The 22730-nt window shown below is 38.0% G+C and overlaps 1 protein-coding gene across 1 annotated transcript in view; it reads right to left on the reverse strand.

Annotated features, from left to right (window-relative positions):
* Wbp2nl (WBP2 N-terminal like) overlaps positions 1 to 22730 on the reverse strand; it is a 31065-nt gene continuing 8335 nt past the window's right edge. Inside the window, exons 2-6 of the mRNA XM_026405949.2 lie at positions 19018 to 19126; positions 18633 to 18774; positions 18334 to 18426; positions 12604 to 12711; positions 1 to 419 (exon numbers count right to left, since the gene is read on the reverse strand). Coding sequence (XP_026261734.2) covers positions 1 to 419; positions 12604 to 12711; positions 18334 to 18426; positions 18633 to 18774; positions 19018 to 19126 — 871 coding nt within the window. The remainder of the gene's footprint in view (positions 420 to 12603; positions 12712 to 18333; positions 18427 to 18632; positions 18775 to 19017; positions 19127 to 22730) is intronic.

Genomic DNA, 22730 nt, shown 5'->3' on the forward strand with positions numbered 1-22730 from the left:
TTACATTTTAGAAGTGGGAGAATAGGCCGGAAAAGCTGAGGTAGAGGGAGAAGAAGCTTCATGTCCAGGAGTCTGTGCTGTTACAGTTTTAGGATTCTGGACTCCAGATCCAGCAGGTGGAGCTGGGGATCTAGAAGGGGGGGCTACAGGTCTTGAGCTTCTCGCAGACGGGTCTTCATATCCAGGAGGTGGGACTCCATATCCAGGAGGTGGGACTCCATATCCTGGAGGGGGGGCTCCATATCCTGGAGGGGGAGCTCCATATCCTGGAGGGGGAGCTCCATAACCCATAGAAGAAGCTCCATATCCTACAGGAATGGCTCCATATGCCATAGGAGGGGCTCCATATCCTGCAGGGGAGGCTCCATATCCTGCAGGAGGGGCTCCATACCCTGACTGGGGGCCTCCATAGACCAAAACTGGGAATGACAAAGAGAAAAAACAATTCAGTTATTCTGGGGACAAAGAGTAAATGAGAGGAAAGAACATCAAAACAAAAACAGAAAACACTGAGGCAAACTAACAGAAGAAGAGAATTCAGGTAGAATAATGCTAAAACATTTTTCAGCCATACCAGCTAAAAGCTTTATCATTTCGTATTGTGGAGAGACGCAAAAGAACATAAAAACAATCCTATAGTTAAATTGGTACATTATTTATAGTTGCGCACAGATATATATTTTATTTAATAAAGTTTGTTTTGATTATGAATAAGGTACTACATGCTCAATGAGGAAAATTTATTTGGACTATAGAGGGTAAAAGGTGAATAAAGAAGAAAGTCATCTATAATTTCATTATCAAAAAACAAATACTAGGGCTGAGGTGGTGGTAGAGCGCTTGCCTAGCATTTGCCAGGCCCTGGGTTCGATCCTCAGCACCACATAAAAATAAATTTTTTTATTGTGTCCAACTACAACTTAAAAAAAATAAAATACTAATTTGATGTATTTCTTCATAGAATCTTGGTGAAAATTTTTATACAATCATGATCATATTGATATGTAAATTTTACTTTTTTGTTAATATTATTTAAAATTCTTTATATTATTAATTTACTTCATACATTGAAAGCAGGATGATAATTTGTTATATGGATTGTTGCTACTTAATTTCCCTGTTGTTATAAAGCCAGCTGTTTCCAGGGCTGGGGCTGAGGCTCAGTGGTATAGCACTTGCCTAGCATGTGTGAGGCACTGGGTTCAATCCTCAGCATCACATAAAAAAATAAATAAATAAATAAGTAAAATAAAGGTATTGTGTTCATCTACAACTAAAAATAAAAAATAAAAAAAAAAGAAAGCATGTTGTATCCAAATTTCCAATTACTATTATAATAAACAGAAGCTTCATTTCCTTGGGCCACATTCTCCAAAGTGACTTAAATGAGCTAAGGTGAATGAACAACTATAAAGTTATGTTATAAATATATAAATTCATACATATATTTAAGCTAAATGATTCTATAGTAGATGACAAATATATAGTAGATAACAAATAAATAGCATTTCATTCATTCTTCATTATGAATTCAGCTCTTCTCAACTAATGTATTTGGTCTTATAAAATCTTTTTAAAATAAATCTTTCAAGTATTGTAATAATGACTCAACCAACAATTTCAGTGACAAACTTAGTGTTAAAGCAGGTAGCTCCAAATAGATTGATGCCTAAATGAAGTGTGTCTGGTGAAAAGCCCTTTTGAACTTGCCTCTCATGTGAACATGTGTAAGGTCATCACCCATTTAAAATGTCCAGCCTGAGAGATGTTACAAGCTTAGAAGCTAGCATTTTCATTCTCACTGAAAATCAATGACTTTTCCTACATCCATCAAAGAACTGAGGTCACGAGGCAACTTAGCACCCCTAAACATGGAGAGAAAAGTGAATACAGAGAATCACAGTAGAGGTCACCTTACCCAGAGAAGCCAGTAACTGGACTTTTTTCCTATTTGATAACAATGGACAGAGAAATGCAACACACTTTAAGATGGAGTTCTTACGGAAAACTAAAGACAACAGAAGGCATGGAACAGGGTTGGAGAGGAAACTAAGAGGAACTTAAGCCTTTGATACTACAACCAGAGCAAACAATAAACACTGTTTAACTCCTAGCCAGACTGATTTTTAAAAACTCACATTAAAAGCCTATATACCTTAGTTACTATAACTTAACAGATCATGTCCAACTTTTCAACAAAAAAAACACACAAGTCTTAATAAAAGGCAAGAAAAAAAACAGCCTAATGAGCCAAAGAAAGAATAAAAACTAGTCTCAGATGTGATGCAGAGTTTGGAACTATCATATTGGGAAATTAAAATAATTTTGAATAATCTAGAAAGAACTCCAAAGGAAAAAACAGATATCACATAAGAACAGATTATAGTGTATGCAGGGTGCTATCATTTGGATCCTGAATATGCTTCAAAGGTCCATGTGTTAAAGGTTTGGTTCCCAGGGTAGCACTATTAGGAGGTATTGTGAATCTTTAGGAGAAGGAGCCTTGTGGGAAGACCTTGGTCATTGACGGGTAGTCAGAAGGAGGCTACGGGACTCTCATCTTTTCCTCTTTCTTTCTGCCTCTGAGGTTTTGCTCTGCTACACACTGCCATGATGATGTGCTGCCTTGCCACAGGCCCAAAACAGTAAGGTAATTATCATGGACTGGACCTCCTAAACCGTGAGTCAAAAAAAAATTCTTTTATTTTTTAAAATTAATTATCTCAGGTATTATATTACAGTAACATATTAACTTTCTGTTGCTGTAACCAAATACCTGAAAATTTTAGCTTAAAGAAGCAAAGATTTATTTTGGCTCACAGTTTCAGAGGTTTCAATCCATAGTCATTTGACCCCATTGCTCTTGGGCCTTTAGCAAGGCAAAACATCATAGCAGAGAACACAACATGAAACACAGCTGCTCACCTCATGGCAGCCTGGAAGAAGAGGGGGTGAGCAAGGACAAGGTATACCCTTCAAGGATATACCCCCAGTGACCTACTTCTTCCAGCTAGGTCTCACCTCCTGAAGTTCCACCACCTCTCAATACTGCCAACAGCTGGGGACCAAGCCTTTAATACATGAGCGTTTTTGGGTGACATTCCAGATCCAAATTATAACATGATAAAAAACTAACATATAGGGAGATGGAAATTCTTAGAATCAAATGAAAATGCCAGAAATAAGAAACAGTAAAAGAGAAATTAAGAATGCCTTTTTTTCCCCATTGGATCAAACTAAACGAAAATGAAAATACAGCCTATCAAAATTTGTGGGATGCAGTGAAATTAGTGCTGAGAGAAGAACTGATAGCACTGAATTTATAGCACTGTGAACACACACACACATATACATATGGAAAACTTTGGAGATATATATATATATATATACATATATATACACATATATATATACATATATATATATATACATATATATACATATATATACATATATATACATATATATATATATATATGTATATATATATATATATATAGCAGAGCTGGGCCCAGTGATGCATGACTGTAATCCCAGCAACTCTGACCAGCCTGAGAAACCATATAAACATATGGAAATTGAACAAGACTCTCTTAAATGAAGAATGGATCAAAAAATAAAGAGAATATAGGTGCTGGGGTTGTGGCTGAGTGGTAGAGTGCTTGCCTAGCATGGGTAAGGCCCTGGCTCAGCACCACATAACGATAAATAAATAAAGGTATTGTGTCCATCTACAACTAAAAAATATTTTTAAAATAAAATAAAATAAAAATTAAATGAGAATATAAATCAAGAAATTCTTAAAAACAAATGAGAACAGAAATACAATGTATCAAAATTTCTAGGACAGTATGAAAGCAATTCTAAGAGAAAAATTAATAGCACTGGGCTGGGGATGTGGCTCAAGCGGTAGCGTGCTCGCCTGGCATGCGTGCGGCCCAGGTTCGATCCTCAGCACCACATACCAACAAAGATGTTGTGTCCGCCAAGAACTAAAAAATAAATATTAAAAAATTCTCTCTCTCCCTCCTCTCTCACTCTCTTTAAAAAAAAATAGCACTGAGTGCTTCCATTTAAAAACAAATGCCAAATAAATAAGCTATGCCCTACCTCAAGGTCTTAGAAAAGAATAACAAACTAACTCCAAAACCAGTAAAAAATTAAGATCAGAGCTGAAATCAATGAAATTGAAAAAATAAGAAAACAATACACAGTATCAATGCAAAGAATTGGTTCTTTGAAAAGATGACTGATGAACCCTTAGCCAAACTAACCAAAGAAAGAATGTGACCAAATAAATATGATCAGAGATAAAAAAAAAAAAGGAGATATCACCACAGAACCTTCTGAAATCCACAGAATTACCAGAATTTATTTTGAAAATTTATACTACCATAAATTGAAAAACCTAGAAGACATTGACAAATTTCTAGACACTATAACCTGTCCAATTAAATCAGGAAGATCTAGAAAACCTAAACAGATCAATATCAAGTAATGACATTAAAACATCAATTAAAAGCTTTCCAAAAGGGAAAAACCCAGGACCACATGGAATCTCAGCTGAATTCTAACAGACCTTTATAGAAGAAGTAACACCAGTCTTTCTCAAATTATTCCATGATATTGAAAGGGAGGGAACACGTCCAAAAACATTCTATGAAGCTAGTATAACCCAGATACAAAAACCAGACAAAGACACATCAAGGAAAGAAAACTACAGACCAAGGGCTGGGGTTGTAGCTCAGTGGTAGAGCACTTGCCTAGCTTGTGTGGGGCACTGGGTTTGAGTCTTGCTGAGACTCAACTGACAACTAAAAAAATAAAGAAAACTACAGATTAATATCCCTGATGAACACAGATGCAAAAATCCTTAATAAAACATTAACAAACTGCAGTCAAAAACATATTAAGAGGCTGGTGTCATAGCTCAGTCGTAGAGCACTCTTCTAGTATGTGTGAAGCACTGGGTTCAACTGTCAGCATCACATATAAATAAATTAATTAATTAAAGGCCCACTGACAACTAAAAAAATTTTTTAAATATTAAGATGATAATACACCATGATCAAGTAGGCTTTATCCCAAGTTGCAAGGTTGGTTCAACAAACACAGATCAATAAATGTAACTCACCACATAAATAGAATTAAGAATCATATAATCATCTCAACAGATACAGAAAAGGCCTTTGATGAAATCCATCATCCATTCATGTTAAGAACACTGGAGAAACTAGGGATCTATGGAACTTACTTCAACATCGTAAAGACTACTTATGACAAACCCAAAGCCAACAGCATACTGACAGAGAAAAACTAAAAACATTTCCTCTAAAATCAGGAACAAGACAAGAATGTCTACTCTCACCAATTTTATTCAATGTAGTTCTTGAAACATTAGCCAGCATGATCAGACAACAAAAGGAAATCAAACAGATACAAATTAGAAAAGATGTCAAACTCTCTCTGCCAATGACATGACCCTATATCTAGAAGACCCAAGAAACTCCACCAGAAGACTTCTAGAGCTAATAAGTGACTTCAGCAAAATAGGAGAATACAAGACCAAACCTCATAAATATATAGCTTTCTTATACTCCAACAGTAATTCAGTGGAGGAAGAAATCAAGAAAATAATTCCATTCATAATAACCTCAAAAAAAAAAAAAAACCTTGGAAATTAATCTAGTCAAGGGGTAAAACAGATATACAGTGAAAATCACAGAACAGTGAAGAAAGAAATTGAAGAGGATAGGGCTGGGAATGTGGCTCAAGCAGTAGCGTGCTCGCCTGGCATGCGTGCGCCCGGGTTTGATCCTCAGCACCACATACAAACATAGATGTTGTATCTGCCGAAAACTAAAAAAAAAAAATATATATATTAAAAAAATTCTCTCTCTCTCTCTCTCTCTCTCTCTCTCTCTTTAAAAAACAAAAAAAGAAAAATAAATTGAAGAGGTCCTCAAAAGGTAGAAAAATCTTCCATGTTCTTGGATAGGTGGAATTAATATTGTCAAAATGACCACACTCGAATGGCCCTCCAGCCTATTACTTCTCAATTGGACTGTTAGCATGGACCACTCGGTAGACCCGACATTTTTAAGGGGGACTCCAAACTGCTTGCCCCACACCGTCCCTTTTCAGCCTGAAGAAGCCAGAGAGATCCTCTTCGTCCCCCTTCCTCACAGCAGTAAGGAGTTCCCAAATTAGAGGGGGGGAATGAAGCCAGATTTAAAGTTAGGTAGTCAGTGTAGTTAGATAAATCGGGTCTAATACCGAGTGAAATCTAAAACGGAGGCCATGCTAAAAATGATTCCAGGAAACACAGGACAACTCGTGGTAATCGGAAGGCACTATGCTCCACTGACAGAGATGAAAAACGAGACTCCCCAATAATTATGATTCATTACTTTTAAGATTAAAAGTAGTCAGAAAAAGGAGTGGGGAATGAAAGGGTAAAGTTTCTAAGCTGGAAAGCTTGAATGTAAAAGATTAGGTATTATTAAGTTCCTCTGTTACACCCAGATTCCTGAGATAGTTAAAACAATGCCCTACTGGCCATTTAGCCTAGGGCCCTGTGCAGTTGTCACAGGGCCCGAACCAATCAGTTTGAATGTGTAACCCGCTTACGAATGACCAATCACCCCCGCCTGACCTGTTCCCGCCAATCACGTCTCAGAGTTGTTGTTCAATTTCCCCGCGCCTCATGATGATTTGTTCTGATGTATGCAAAGCCCACCGCCCTCTCCAAAAAGTGTACTTAAGCTCCACCTGACCTCCGTTCTGGGCTCTGGGCTGCTCTCCCTTCTTGAGTGAGCACAGAGTCCCAGCGCGCTGGAATGGATCCCCAATAAATCCCCTTTTGCCAATTAAAAAAAAAAAAAAAAAAGACCACACTACCAAAAACAATATACACATTCAATGAAATCTCCATCAAAATACCAATGACATTCTTACAGAATTATAAGAAATTCTCCCCGCCCCCCCCATTTTTTGGTGCATTATAGTTGTACATAGTAATAGAAATTGTTGGTACATACTGATGGGATTTGTAGGTACATACCATGGAGTGGTTCCAAGCCTAGTATTTTGAGGAGTTTCTACTAATTTTCATAGCAGTTGTACTAATTTACAGTCCCACCATCAGTGTGAAAGTGTTCCTTTTTCTCCACATCCCCTGCAGCATTTATTATTCTTTGTATTATTGATGACTGTATTCTGACTGGTGGGAGATTAAAAAAAAAACTACACTGAGATTTTAATATTTATTTTTTAGTTTTCAGTGGACACAACATCTTTGTTTGTATGTGGTGCTGAGGATCGAACCTGGGCCGCATGCATGCCAGGCGAGCACACTAACGCTTGAGCCACATCCCCAGCCCTCAGTGTAGTTTTAATTCTCATTCCCTCCTGAGCTTTAGGGTTTCTATAGACAAAGTCATTACCTGTACCTAAAATCTAAAGTATTGATCCTACGATTTCTTCTAGGAGCTGCACAGCTTCTGGTCTAATTCTGAGGTCTTTGATCCATTTTGAGTTGATTGTTGTGCAGGGTAATAGATAAAGGTGTAGTTTCATCCTTCTACATATGGATAACCAGTTGTCCCAGAACCATTTGTCTAAAAGGCTGTCTTTTCTTCAATATATGTTTTTGGCACCTTTGTCAAGAATCAGATGACTGTATCTGTGTGGTTTGTCTGTGTCTTCTTTTCTGGTCTATGTGTCTATTTTTATGTCAGTACAATGCAGTTTTTGTTACTATAGATCTATAGTATAATTTGAAGTCAGGTACTGTGATGCCTTGAGCATTGTTTTTTGGCTTAAAATGACTTTGGCTATTGCAATGGTTGTTTTGAATTGCCGATTTGATTGGATTAAGAGATGCCAAAGACTAAGAGGTTTCTGGGTGTGTCTAGTAATGATTGACATGTGAGATAGCAAACAGAAGTGGAGACCCTCCCTAAGTGTGGGCAGCACTGTTCCCACAGCTTGGGTGGAATAAAGTTGGAAGAACAAGAAAGCAGCAGTAGATGCAAACTTGATTCTTCTTTACCGGGTTCTTGATTGCTGCTGCAATCACCTGAGGATATCAGACTCTCACTCCTTCACTCTTCCAAAGGGAATAATGCCAGTGATTCTCCAGGGAGTTTCCAGAGCATTAGGTCTGGAACTGGGATAGCACTATTTATCCCTCTTGTTCTGAGGCTTTAGCATCTTGGATTGTGCAGCTAGTAGTTCCTCCAGATATCCAGCCTGTAGACGGCCACTGTGGACTATCAAGCTTCTAGTCATATAAGCCAATCTAATAAATTCCCTTTTTATAATTATACTTCCTATTGATTCTGTTCCTCTAGAGAACCCTAATACATCTATTCTGGGTCTTTTATTTTCCTAAATGAATTTTAGGAATGGTTTTTCTAATTCTATGAAGAATGCCCTTGGTTATTTGATGGGGATTGCCTTGAATCCATATATTGCTTTTGGTAGCATGGTCATTTTGACAATATAATTCTGCCCATCCAAGAATGTGGGAGCTCTTTCTATCTCCTGGGGTCCTCTTCAATTGCTTTCTTCAATGTTCTATACTTTTTGAGGTCTTTCACCTCCTTGTTTAGATTTATTCCTTGGTATTTCAAAGCTATTATGAATGGAATTGTTTTCCTGATTCTTTTCTTAGCAGATTTATTCTTGATATATAGGAATGCTATTGATTTTGTATGTTGAATCTGTAACCTGCTACTTTGCCAAATTTGTTTATTAGCTCTAGCAGTCTTTTTGGTGGAGTTGTTTGGATATTCTAGGTATAGGATCATATCATCTGCAAACAGTGAACATTTGATTTCTTCCTTCCTATTTTTATCCCTTCTCTTGCCTAATTGTTCTGGCTAAAATTTCTAGCACTATATTAAACAGGAGTTGTGCGAATGGACGTCCTTGCTTGTCCCAGATTTTAAAGAAAATGCTTTCGATTTCTCTCCTTTTACTATGAGGTTGGCTTTGGGTTTAACATATATAGCTTTTAATGTTGAGATAGGTTACTCTTATCCCTAGTTTCTTCTATGTTTTTTATCATGAATAGTTGCTGAATTTTATCAAAGGCCTTCTCTTTCATCTACTGAGATGACTAAGTGATTTCTGTCCTTAATTCTATTAATGTGATTAATTAGATTTATTGATTTGCATATATTAAATCATCCTTGCTCCTCTGGAATAAAGAAAAAACAATTCCTAAATTCATTTGGAAGAATTATAGACCCAAAATAGCCAAAGCAATACTACACAAGAAAAGCAAAGCAGGAGACACCACAATACCTGATCTGAAATTATACTACAGAGCTGTAGTAACAAAAACAGCATGGTATTGGCATCAAAATAGCCATTAAGAAGACCAAGGGAACAGAATAGAAGACATAGAGACAAATATACATACCCACAGCCATTTTATACTTGGCAATGGTGCCAAAAATGTATTTTAGAGAAGAGATAGCCTTTTTAATAAATGGTTCTGGGAAACTAGATAGCTATACTTAGAAAAATAAAACTAGACCCCTATCTCTTGCCCTGCACAAAACTCAAATAAAAATGAATCAAAGACTTAAGAATTAGACCAGATACCTTGCAAATGCTAGAAGAAAACACAGGGTCAACACCTCATCATATAGATGCTGACATTAACTTCCTTAACAAAACCCCTAAAACTCAAGAAATAAAACAAAGAATTAATAAGTGAGATGCAACAGAACTAAAAAGCTTCTACACAGCAAAGGAACCAATTAAGAACATGAAGACAGAGCCAACAGGATGGGAAAAAATCTTGGCCAACTACCCCTGATAGGGGTTTATTATCTAAAATACATAAAGAACTCAAAAAACTTACACCAAAAAAATAAATAAATAAATAACCCAATCAATATCTGAGCAAAAGAATTAAACAGAAACTTCTCAAAAGAAGAAACACAAATGGCCACAAATACATTAAAAATCATATGAAAAATATCTCTAGCAATATATGAAAAAACATGAAAATATATGAAAAAAAAATCTCTAGAAATCAGGAAAATGCAAATCAAAATCATAGCAAAACTTCTTACTCTAGTCAAGTGTTGAGAGCCACAGCCAAAGGGGCCCCAGCAAACTTCCAGCTGCCAGCAAACTTCCAGCTGCCAGCTGATGATTGGCTCACAGTGGCCCCAGCAACATCTAGCTGATTGGCTCCTCTGCGGAGCTGCTCATTGGGCTGTTTCCCTGCCCTTTCAGACCACGGAGCTGCTCATTGGGGGACTTTTTTGGCTCTGCCCACGCGACCCAGCCAATCGGCCTCAAGAACAGGAGGATTGTGGGAGGTGGAGAGGTTTGTGTGGGTGAGAGGCTTGTGGAAGCCGGTCGGTGGTGGCAGTTGGGCTCTGAGGGTTTTTTTCCTGAGGGGCTGTTTTGTTTGGCGTTTGTAGTTCTAAAAATAAAGTTAGTTTCTTTTGACAAGTGGCTCCTGAATTGTGCCCAGCCAGACTGCGGCAGTCAAGAATGGCAATGATCATGAATATGAACAATAACAAATGCTGGCAAGGTTGTGGGGAAAAGGTACACTTGTTCATTGCTGGTGGGACAGCAGACTAATACAACCACTTTGGAAAGCAGTATGAAGATTCCTCAAAACACTAGGGATAGAACCACCCCATGACTCAACTATCGAAAAGAAGTCAAACTATCACTGTTTGCTAATGACATAGTCCTATATGTAGAAGATTGAAAAACTTCCACCAGAAGACTTTTACAGCTGATAAATGAATTTGGCTAAGTAACAGGATATAAGATCAAAACTACCATAAGATTTCATCTTATCAAGAAAACAAACAATACTAAATGCTGGCAAGGATGTGGGAATGAAGATGCACTCATACAATACTGGAAGGCTGCAAATTATACCACTATGGAAAGCAGTGTGGAGATTCCTCAAAAAACTATGGATCCCGGGGGCTGCAGTTGTGACTCAGTGGTAGAGCTCTCACCTAGCATGTGTGAGGCACTGGACTTGATTTTCAGCACCACATATAAATAAATAAATATCCATCAACAACTAAAAAAATTTTAAAAATGAATAAATTTTAAAAAACTATGGATGGAACCACTTTATGACCCAACTAGCCTTCTCTTCAGTGTTTATCTAAAAGAACTAAAATCAGCATATTATAGTGATACAGCAATATTATAGTGATATTATAGTGATACAGCAATGTTTGTAGCAGCACAATTCACAATAGCCAAATTATGGAATCAACTCAGATGCCTGTCAATAGATGAATGTATCAATAAAATGTGGTATATATACACAATGAAGTTTTATTCAACCATAAAGAAGAATGAGATCATGGCATTTGTTGGTAAATGGATGGAAATGAAGAAAATCATGCTAAGTGAAATAAGCCAGACTCAGAAATCAAGGGTCAAATGTTCTCTCTCATATGTAGAAGCTAAAGCAAAATAAGGGGGGAAAGGTTATAGTGGTAGAAAGAAGATAGAGGGAGGATCAGTGGAATAAAAGGAGGAGAAGAAGAAGGAGGAGGAGGAAGAAAGGAAGGGAAACAGGAAGAAATATGGAATGAATTTAACAAAATCCTTTATATACATATACAAATGTACCAAAGGTGATTCCATCTTCTTTTTTATATACTGGGGATTGAACCCAGGGGTGCTTAACCATTGAGTTATATCCCTAGCCCTTTTTTAAAATATATATATACTTTATTTAGAGACAGGGTCTTTTTAAGTTGCTTAGGGTCTCACTAAATTGCTGAGACTAGCTTTGAACTCTCAATCCTCCTGCCTTAACCTCCTGAGCCACTGGGATTATAGGTGTATGTCATCAAGCCTGAAAATTCCATCTTTATATATGGAATATGTTGAAAGTACCAATCAAAAATAAATAAATAGGGCTGAGATTATAGCTCAATGGAAGAGTGCTTTCCTAGCATGTGTGAGGCACTGGGTTCAATCCTCAGCACCACATAAAAATAAATAAAAGTACTGTGTCCATCTACAATGTCCATCTACAACTAAAAAAAATATTAAAAATAAATAAATAGTGGCTAGGGTTGTGGCTCAGCGGTAGAGCACTCGCCTAGCATGTGCGAGGCACTGGGTTTGATCCTCAGCACCACATTTAAAAAAATGAATAAAATAAAGGTATTGTGTCCAACTACAACTAAAAAGAAACATTTTTAAAAATAAATAAATAAAGGAATGAAAGGAAGATCACTAAAATGGAGGGAGGAGAATAAGGGGAAAAAAGGGGGAGAAAAGATAGGGGGTATGGAGATTAAAATCAAATTCCTTGCACGTATGATTTTTTTCAAAATGAACCCCAATACTATGTATAACTATAATGCTCTAAAATAAAAAATTAAGCCTGAAATGCAAGCTCAGTCATCAGCTGACTTGCCACTGGGTTTCAGTCTGGAAACAGTCACGGATTCAACCATTTTCCCAGCCCCTGAACCTCTGCTGGTTCTCCTGCATTAGAGCTGGGATAAGGCTGCACTGAATAGGTCTGTGAGCCTTTAACATACCTTTCCACCTCCTAGGAATAACCTTACCACCATATCTCACCTTGACAAGGTGTCTGTTGAGTGCACATGTTTCCCTCTCCAGTAACAACATAAATTCCTGGAGTGGAGATCCAGTAATTCATAATTCGAAGTGGAGTTCCCCGGGCAGCTGTGAAGACAAATATGGTAAAATAGGAACTCTTTTAATTTTTGTAAGTCAGATACATAGCAGCAATCAACTGAATAATCAACAGCATTAAACACCATTTCACATGTATGTCCCACAAGACTCCTGGGATATGAGATAAAAAAAATATATATGACACTATCCTGAATTATATGCTTTGAGATAGATTGTGTCTCATTTTTCTATGATTATTCAAGGTCTCTATCTATCATAGTAGAGATTGAGAAAAAAACTTCCTCATGAAGATTTATTAAGATGACCAGACATATCCATTAAAGACGAATGTACCAGCAATGTGGTAGAGAAAAAAGCACTTCTGTCTGTCCCCTCTTTATGTCTTAGAAGAACACTTGTGACTGCATTTGTGAGCTGCTAAAATAATCCAGGATGATCTTGTCATTTCATGATCCTTAAACTAATTACATCTACAAACATTGTTTTTACAATTAAGTTCACAGGTTCTGAAGGATTACGATATGGATATATCTTTGGGATCCATTATCAGTTTCCCACATTGAGTTCTGGGCTAAGGCATGTGACCAGAAGTAATGTACACAAGTTCCAGACCTGGCCCATGAAAACTTCCCAGGTAAAATCTTAACTCTCTTTCCCTCTCTGCTGACTGCCCCCAAGAAGCTATGGAAAGCAAGTGGTGAAGATGGCAGAAATCCTATTAACCTAGGTATCCAAATGACTATATGGAACAGTGCCTCTCTTGCCCCTGCTGATTAGCCTTTCTATAAGCCATAATATCTACAGTCTGAGCATTGTTAACTTGGGGTTTATCTTTTTCAGCAGCCAGCAGCATTTATCCTAACCAATTCATTATAGAGTTAACCTCTTTATCTAAATAACCTTCCTTTTCAATATCTTAATATGTCTTTTATAGTATTTCCTCCAATAAGTAATTATTTTATTCACTTATATGTTTGCCTATTTTAATATGACTCTCATCAGACTATAAGTTTAATAAAGGCTGGAACTATGTGTGCCTTGTTAACTGTTATGTTCCCAATTGTCTCATCTAGGTTTTTTAAAAAAATATTTGAGGGCTGGGGTTGTAGCTCAGTGGTTGAGCTCTTGCCTTGCATGCATGAGGCACTGGGTTCAATCTTCAGCACCATGTAAAAAAATAAAATAAAGATATTGTGTCCATCTACAACTAAAAAATATATATATAAATATATGTGAAATACATGAATCAAACAGCCCTTACATACTGGGTGTGGTGGCACGCACCTATAATCCCAGTGGCTCAAGAGGCTGAGGCAGGTGGATAACAAATTCAAACCTAGCCTCAGTAACTTAGCTAGGCCCTAAGCAACTTAGCAAGACCCTGCCTCAAAATTTTAAAAAGTACAACCAGGGACTATAGCTCAGTGTAGAATATTCCTTAGCACCCCATAAAAATGAAACAAATAAAATAAAGGCATGCTGTCCATCTACAACTACCAAAAAAAATTTTTTTTAAGTAGAAATGGCTGAGGATGTGGCTTAGTGGTAAAGCCCCCGGGTTCAAACCCCAGTACCAAAAAAAAAAAAAGAAAGAAAGAAAGAAAGGAAGGAAGGAAGGGAGAGAGAGAGAAAGAAAAGGAAAAAAAAAAGAGAGAGTGAGCCCTGACACATCAACTCTGCAGAGGGGAAGGGCATCCTTCCTGGTCACAGAATTAGATCACAAAACATAATTAGTAGTTAACTCCAAGGGTCTCAAAGGAGTCTATCTCACAAGCTCCAACTCAGGATGGGAGGAAGGGGATGGTAGTTTCCAATACTTAAGCCATAACTTAATCAGACCCAGAGCAGTTCCAGACACTGGGCCAAGTTTGTAGAAGTTGCTTAAATTCTTTCTAAGTGGCTATACAACTGCTGAGACTCTGCACCTGGCTTTGCAGGCCAAGAAGCAGATCTTAATGAGAACACAAATAGGAGTTGAGTTGCCTGACTGTTAGCACATAATTCTAAAAATAGGCTCTTCTCAGTTCTCTGAGGCCCAAACTAAGAGTGATTTCAACACTCAGTAAACTATTTTCCTGAGTTCCCCAAACACCTCCAACATACAAGGACTAGACTTTCAAGTGTCCCCTGACCCTGAATCTCCCACAGTGTACTTCCTCCATCTGCCAGGCACCTTGTTATCTGATTTCAGGCTCCAGATCTTGTCTGCCCTCTGTACCACCAGGGAGCATGCAGCTAGGTATGGTTTGTGAACTCCTCAGCCCCTCTCTCTTTATCCTGCATCATTACAGTAATTGTAAAACCTGTTCTCACTCCTCTTCTGTAATGTGGCTCTTCTACCATCTCCCTTCCTCAGCATTTCACTGAAATCTATTTCCACATGCAGTGCACACTTCTCAGTCTTCATTTTACCAAACACCTCTGAAGTTGCTGATCAGCCCATATTTTTTTAAAATTTCTCCCTCCTTGGCTTTCAGATAATAAACTAACTTGATTCTCCTCCTCCCTTTCACTTGGTCCTTTTTCAATCTTTTTTTTTTTTTTTTTGCATATCACTCATTCCCTTATCTTCCATTCTCTTCTCTTCCCTTTCCATTCTTTAATTTTGAGGACTCTTGGAATCTATCTTCAATTCTGAGACAGCCCACTGCACACATGGCTCCAAAGAAGATCTGTGTGAGAAGATTTCCAAACGAGTCTGTAGATACAGCTCATTTTGGGACCCCCAAGCTCCATGTCCAGTGGCCTCTAGCATCCCCATGTACCTCACAATTAATATGGCACAGAGCTTAATAGTATAAGGTCAAAAGGACATGACATCACTTATGTAGTACACTTGCCAAAATGCATGAGCTAAATATAATCATTAGGAAAGAAACAAACCCAAACTGAGAGTCACTGTAAAAAACAATAAGCTCCTTTTTAAAAAACAGTGATGGGATTAAACTCAGGGCCTCACATATGCTAGGCAAGCTATATCCCCAACCCAACTATGTTCTTTTTAAAATATCAATGTCATAAAAGACAAATAGAGCTAAGTTCCAGATTAAACTAGACAAAAGATGTAGAGCAATTAAATTCAATATGTGACCCAGGATTTGATTCTAGAGCCAGTAGGGGGAGTTCTATTAGAATGAGGAATAGTAATGAGATAATCATTTGAATTTGAATATAAACTATTAAATAATATTATATCAATACTAAAATTTCTGAATTTGATAAACACATTGAGCTAGGATAAGAGAATGACCCTACTCTAAGGAGATCATACTTGAATATTTATAAATAGTTCAGCAAAAGCAATCATTCAGCAAAACAAAAAGAAAAAAGAATATTATAAAGCAAATATGAGAGTATGTTAATAATGGGGGTAAATCTAGATAAAGGGAGTCATTGTAACATCTTGAAATTTTTCTTTAGATTTATTTTATTTATTTTATTTTTATTTTGGTGCTGTTGGTTGAACCCAGGACCTCATTCTTATGAGGCAAGTGCTTTCCTATGAACTATATCTCCAGCCCCTAGATCTATTTTATTTTTTATTTTTTAAATTGCCAATGGACCTTGGGACTGGGGATGTAGCTCAGTGGTAGAGCACTTGCCTTAAATGTGTGAGGCCTGGGTTCGGTCCCCAGCACCATGTAAAAATAAACAAATAAAAAAAGAATAATAAAAATATTGTGGGGGCTGGGGATGTAGCTCAAGCGGTAGTGCGCTCGCCTGGCATGTGTGCGGCCCGGGTTCGATCCTTAGCACCACATACAAACAAAGATGTTGTGTCCGCCAAAAACTAAAAAAATAAATATTAAAAATTCTCTCTCTCTTTTAAAAAAAATACTGTGTCCATCTACAATTAAAAAAATACTTTAAAAAAATTGCCAATGGTTCTTTATTTATTTATGTGAGTGCTGAGAATCGAACCCAGTGCCTCACAAATGCTAGGCAAGTGCTCTACCACTAAGCCACAACCCCAGCCCCTAGATCTATTTTTATAATAAGAAGTTTAAAGGAGAGGGGGGTGGACAGGTTGAGTTTTTGCTAACAGTATAGTCTTGGGAAATTATATAAGCATCATTCACTCAGTTTCCCCATCTATAAGTATAGATAATGATAATACCTACATCATAAGATTTTTATAAGGGTTAAATAAGTTGACACGTATAAAGGGGCTTGGAAGACTACACAATATATGGTAGATATTCAATAAGTGTTAATCAATGTAATTAGGTTCTAAAATTGAACTCATTTTGTCTCCAGTTAGATTGATTCATATTCTTTTTTCTAATAGCTTTATTTTACATTCATGTGGTGCTGAGGATCAAACCCAGTGCCTCATGCATGCTAGGAGGGGACTCTACCACTGAGCCACAACCCCAGCCCTGACTCATATTCTTGACCATGGTCTATAGCATCATGATCTATTTAGTCTTCTGAAAGAAACTTCATATCATCCTTCTTTTTAAATATCTTTTAGTTATTGATGAACCTTTATTTTATTCATTTATTTATATGTGGTGCTGAGAATCCAACCCAGTTCCTCACACATGCTAGGCAAGTGCTCTACCTCTGAGCCACAACCCCAGCCCTGACTCGTATTGTTGACCGTCGTTTATAGCATCATGATCTATTTAGTCTTCTGAAAGAAACTTCATATCATCCTTCTTTAAGTCTCTAATACTATATGTTCATGCCATAAAATATAATATGTATCTGCATATATCTGTCTCTAATAGATTGTGTTTGCCTCAACTAGATTGAAGTTGGGGGTAGAAGGCAAGGGAGGAAGGGAAAGAGCATTCTAGATAAAACAAAAAGTATTAAGGTTCAGAGATAAGAGAATAAGACACAAAGAAGTCTAGTCTTATTGAAAGTATAATTCTAGTATAAGAGTTGAGAGAATCCAGGCATGGTGGTACACACCTGTAATCCCATGAGTTGGGAAGCTGAGGCAGGAGGATAGCAAGTTCAAAGCCAGTCTCAGCAACTTAGTGAGACACTGTCTCAAAATTTAAAAATAAATAAATAAAGAGGACTGGAGATGTGGCTCAGTAATTAAACCTACTGGGTTAGACCCCTGGTACAAAAAAAAAGTTGAGAGAGTAAGTGACCTGGAGAGAGGCTAAATTAAATAAAAATACATCATAAAAGGAATATTTGTAGTCAAAGTTTGAAAGAGTTTTCTGGTACATCTATTAAATCAGTGCTGCAGGGTAGTGAGTACCTATACTCCCCTCTCATGGAAGACAAAGACTAAAGCTGAAAGAAGCAAAGACAAGGCCACAGAGAGCAGGGAAGATCAAAAGTCATGCCAGAGGCAGAAAAGCTAAGCCACCTGGGGTTGACCAAGAGAAGAGACCACTCAAAAGGTCCGTGAAACCAGTATCTAAAGAACAAATACTATCAGGTATAATTAGGCTTGCGGGTGTCTAACTGAAAGCTCCTTCAGGACAGGAAGGGACAGAATAATCTTTGTGTTCCCAACACAAATTATGGGACTTGGCACACATTAGGTAAGTCCAGGAAATGCCTGCTGAATACATGTGCAAATACCAACTGCCTGATCATAGAGGCCAGCAAATTTTGGCTAACAGTCCTACTTCAATTCCTTCAAACTCCACACTCTTTAATAGCTTTATCAGCAAAGCTCACCAGCAGCGGCAGCTTGTATCAGCAACTCAGCAAATTCGATGGCACCTCCTTTTTTGAAGACTAATTTAAAAGTAGCCTGTCCTTCCCAGCCACCTGTGGGAAGAAAGGGCACACACAGTTACTAAGAGAACTGACACAGCTGGCAACAGAAGGATGGCCACAGTCACTGAGGAAGCAATATTCAAAGAAGCAGGGCAGCTTCATGAATTCCAACATGAACCATGTCTGAATCTTAGCCTTCTAGAACATTTAGAATCTTTTGAGGGAAAAAAGAAAAACACCTGAGGTGAAAGATTTACCATCTGGAGCTGCATGAACAGTCCCTTGAATGTAGTTGGCATTAAAGAGTGGTTGTTCAACAGTGCAGTTCTTCATCAGATCAAACGGCATCATAAAGGACAGCATGGGATCACTGACTGAGCGTGAAGTCACGAAAATCACCTAAGTGAGAAAAGAAACTCTGGGAAAGGACGCAGAATTCCTCCATAGATTCAGACTCCTAAGAGCAAGGTCATTCTGGCATCCAAAGAACATCACCTGTTTTCTTCCATCTCTCTTTAACATGCAAAATCTCAAAGTGCAAATGTTTGAAAACTCTATGAAAGTCACAGTTTAAGTTCCATCCAGTTTTCAAAAAAACAAACATAGAATTAATTGGCAGGTCAAAGGAGAAGTAGAAATTACCCGGTATGAACTAAGAAACAACGTTCCCCTCTTTACACCACTAAAGAGGTTGGAGTTCTGTGGATGCTGTGGGAAGGAGAGTTCCACATCTGGACTCTGCTTCAAGACACTGGAAAAAAGCAGACAGCACACAGTTTAGGGTTCACATAAAATGACCACAGAATGTTCTTAGCACATCTTCTGGTTCAGAGCAAGCACTCAATAATAGTTAGCTACTGCTGCTATTTTAATGAAATAAAAAATTGTCAATTCACTCTTATCTTCTGCCTTTTATTTTTAAACAGGCTCATTTTACTTGTTCTTCCCAAAACAGACATATTACTGGTAACATGGACTTTTTCCAGTCCTGGTTATATAATTTTTGGATTTAGATGCCAGACTCATGTTGCTTCTTATTGAAAAGTGCTTCTGTTTTTCTTCTCTCTCTTTATCGCCAAATTAATTTTCTTTTTCTTGTTGAACATACATCTATTCTCAATGTTTGTTCATTAATTTTTACTCTTGTGCAATAAATACAAAGCACTGGGATAATAGAAATATTTTGTTGACTCTGGGAAAGAAGGTATTATGGTTTAGACATGAAGTGTCCTTCAAAAGCTCATATGAAACAATGCAAGAATGTTTGCCGGTACAATGATTAGGTTATGAGCTTTCACCTAATTGGTGAATTAACTGGGTGGTAACTGTACACAGGTAGGATGTGGCTGGAAGAAGTAGGTCACTGGGTTTATATTTTGTCTCTGGGGAGCAGACCTCGTCTCTACTTCCTGTTGCCATATACTGAGCTGCCTTCCTCCAACATGCCCTTCCACCATGATGTTCTGACTCACCTTTGGCTTTGAGCAATGGAGTTGGCCAGCCATGGACTGAGCCTTTGAAACCATGAGCCAAAATAAACTTTCCCTCCTCTATATTGTTCTTGTCAAGTCTTCTGGTCACAGCAACAAAAAAATTAACTAAAACAGAAAGTAGGAATACAGACTGCCTCAGCACCCTAGTAAACGTTGTTCTCTTAGCCTCTCATATTCTCCCTTCACAGAGAACCTGGAAAATTTAGATTCAGCTTTTCTCTCTCATAAAATCCTGTTGGGAGCTGGGCATGGTAGCACATGCCTATAATCCCAGCAGCTCAGGAGGCTAAGGCAGGAGGATCGGAAGTTCAAAGCCAGGCTCAGCAACTTAGCTAGGCTCTAAGCAGCTCAGCAAGACCCTGTCTCTAAATAAAATATAAAGAGGGTTGGGAATATGGCTCAGTGGTTAAGTGTCCTGGGTTCAATCCCCAGTACAAAAAAAAAAAAAATCCTGTTGAGGTTTTTTGCTTTCTCAATAATTATATAATTATTATATAATAATTATGTAACTATTACATAATTATAAGTATATAATAATCATATAACTATTACATAATAATTATTAATTATCAAATAGATGTATTGTTCAATTTTTCCTATTGGCCCTGGCAAAGACTAAGTATTACCAAATATTTACTGAAAGAAAGGAATAGGTGATAAAAACGTCATAGCAGTTTAGTGGAAGTGTTAGGTAGGAGATAGACAGGGCACCAGGAACGGACATAAGAGGCAAACGAGAGGACATTTACCCCTAGGGCCGCAGCACTACCTGAAACTCCTCAGAGGGGAAACGGATCAGCCTAGGCCCGAAAGGAGGAAGCCAGACAACCACAGGACGGATAGTGAAAGTCGCGGATCTTGGGCATGCGCAGTAGCCCAAAGGACAGACTAAGTAAACCTGTTGCTAATTGATACATCATTAGCATTGTGGTTTGCGCCAATTCTGTGCGTTTTCTTGCTGGAGGGGAACTGATGCATACACAGTAGAAAAAGAAATTTTGTCGGGCTCAGCTGTCAATCAACCCCAGATCACTCAATGGAGAAATGGTAGAACTAGCACAGGAATGACCTCATAGAAACACTTAATTTAAGTTGATTCTTAAGAGATGGGTAGTGTTTCAGTAAGCAGAGGTGAGGGTAGGGGTCAATCCAGATGTGGAGCAAACAGCATTAATGGAGATAAATGAGTGGACAGTGGAAAACAAATTGCATACTGGGAGAAGCTAGTGGCGTGGCTTCATCAAAGTATGTGAGGTCACAAGGAACAGTGAGAAATCTGGAAAGCCAGGCTAGGACTGGAGCCTGGAGACATCATTTGACACACAAGGAGGAACTGTGAACTTTCTCAGTAGGGAAGTCACAGAATTGAAGAAGCCCTGATATACTAGAGAGGTCAGTTTAAGAGTTCCTAAAATAGACATGATGTAATAAGAACTAGAACTAGAGTGGTATTGTGCAGCTAAAAAATAGATGAATTTTTTAGGTTTACTAAAGTATAGGATATCAAAAAACAATAAAATAGGGAATTCCAAATATCAGTCTAGTCAAAGCAATGAACAAACTGGAAAGAAAAAACTGTCAGGAACAACTTTTTCAGAACAACTTGAAACTAATCAAAAGCTTACGACCAGACATAATGGCCCATGCCTGTGATCCCAGCAACTTGGGAGGCTGAGGCAGGATCACCAAAAAAAAAAAGCTTACATGCTCCTGCCACTATCATCTACCATGATATGATGTACCTGAGAGGTGGTCACACCAAAGGTTAGCAAATGTCAACAGTTTCACAGAAAAATCACATGTATACCAAATGATCTTCAGAATAACAGAATGGAATGGAAATCCCTAGCTGATGAGTACCATGCGAAGATGAAGGCAAATGAGGAAGCAAAAAAGCAGGAAGCAGTAGACACACTGAAAAGCTGACAAAGATTCAGGAAGTGGTTCTGGGTGTGGTGGCATAGGCTTGTACTCCAAGCTACTCAGGAGACTAGGGCAAGAGGATCACAAGTTCAAGGCCAACCTTGGCAATTTAATGAGACCCTGTCTCAAAAATAAATAAAAAGGGCTGAGGCTGTAGCTCAGTGGTAACAGTATCCCTGGGTTCAATCCCTGATACCACACATGCACATATATACACACAAAATAAAAAGATTCAAGAGGTGGAAGTGATGACAAAAAATCCAAAACTTGTTTAATGTTTGAATACAATCCAACTATCTAAATTTTGATTAGCATTTAACTTTCAAAGTAAAAAATAGGATGTAGAAAAGCTCAAGATGTGGGCTAGATGCTCAGCACTAGTGTTCTTAGTTAGAAAATAAGCAACAGGTGTCTAACTGCTTGTGGAGGTGAGCAGCTATGGGTGAGCGCTGGAAATTGATGGCACAGAAAATGAAACCTGCCGACTCCAGAAACTAGTGATAATAACAAAGCAAGTGGAAAATCCCAATTACTGACACCTGGGATCTTCATCAAGGGAAAAGGATCGTCCAGGGAAATAAAGGTAAAAGAGGGTCATAGCAGAAGTCTGTACCTGGCAGACAAGCAGTTTAAATCAGTAGGTGACCTGGAGCCTAAACAACAAGCTAGATACAGAAAAGAAATTTACTGCACCTCAGCAAACTCCCAGAGTACTCCCATCCAGTGGTCATCTCGAAAAGAGCTCTTACGTTAGGGGTTAAACTGCTCTGGGCATCAGAAAACCCAGCACAATCACATCTCAGACTTCTACACACACCTCATTGCCCTGATTGTGTTGGCAGTGGCCACACAACTCAGTGGTGGCTTTCAGTATTCTGACACAAACTTGCTCAGAAGTTTATGCAGTGGAGAGCATAAGCTAGGATGGGGAAGGACAGG

This window comes from Urocitellus parryii, chromosome 5 (assembly GCF_045843805.1).
Source record: "Urocitellus parryii isolate mUroPar1 chromosome 5, mUroPar1.hap1, whole genome shotgun sequence".
Classification (NCBI taxonomy): domain Eukaryota; kingdom Metazoa; phylum Chordata; class Mammalia; order Rodentia; family Sciuridae; genus Urocitellus; species Urocitellus parryii.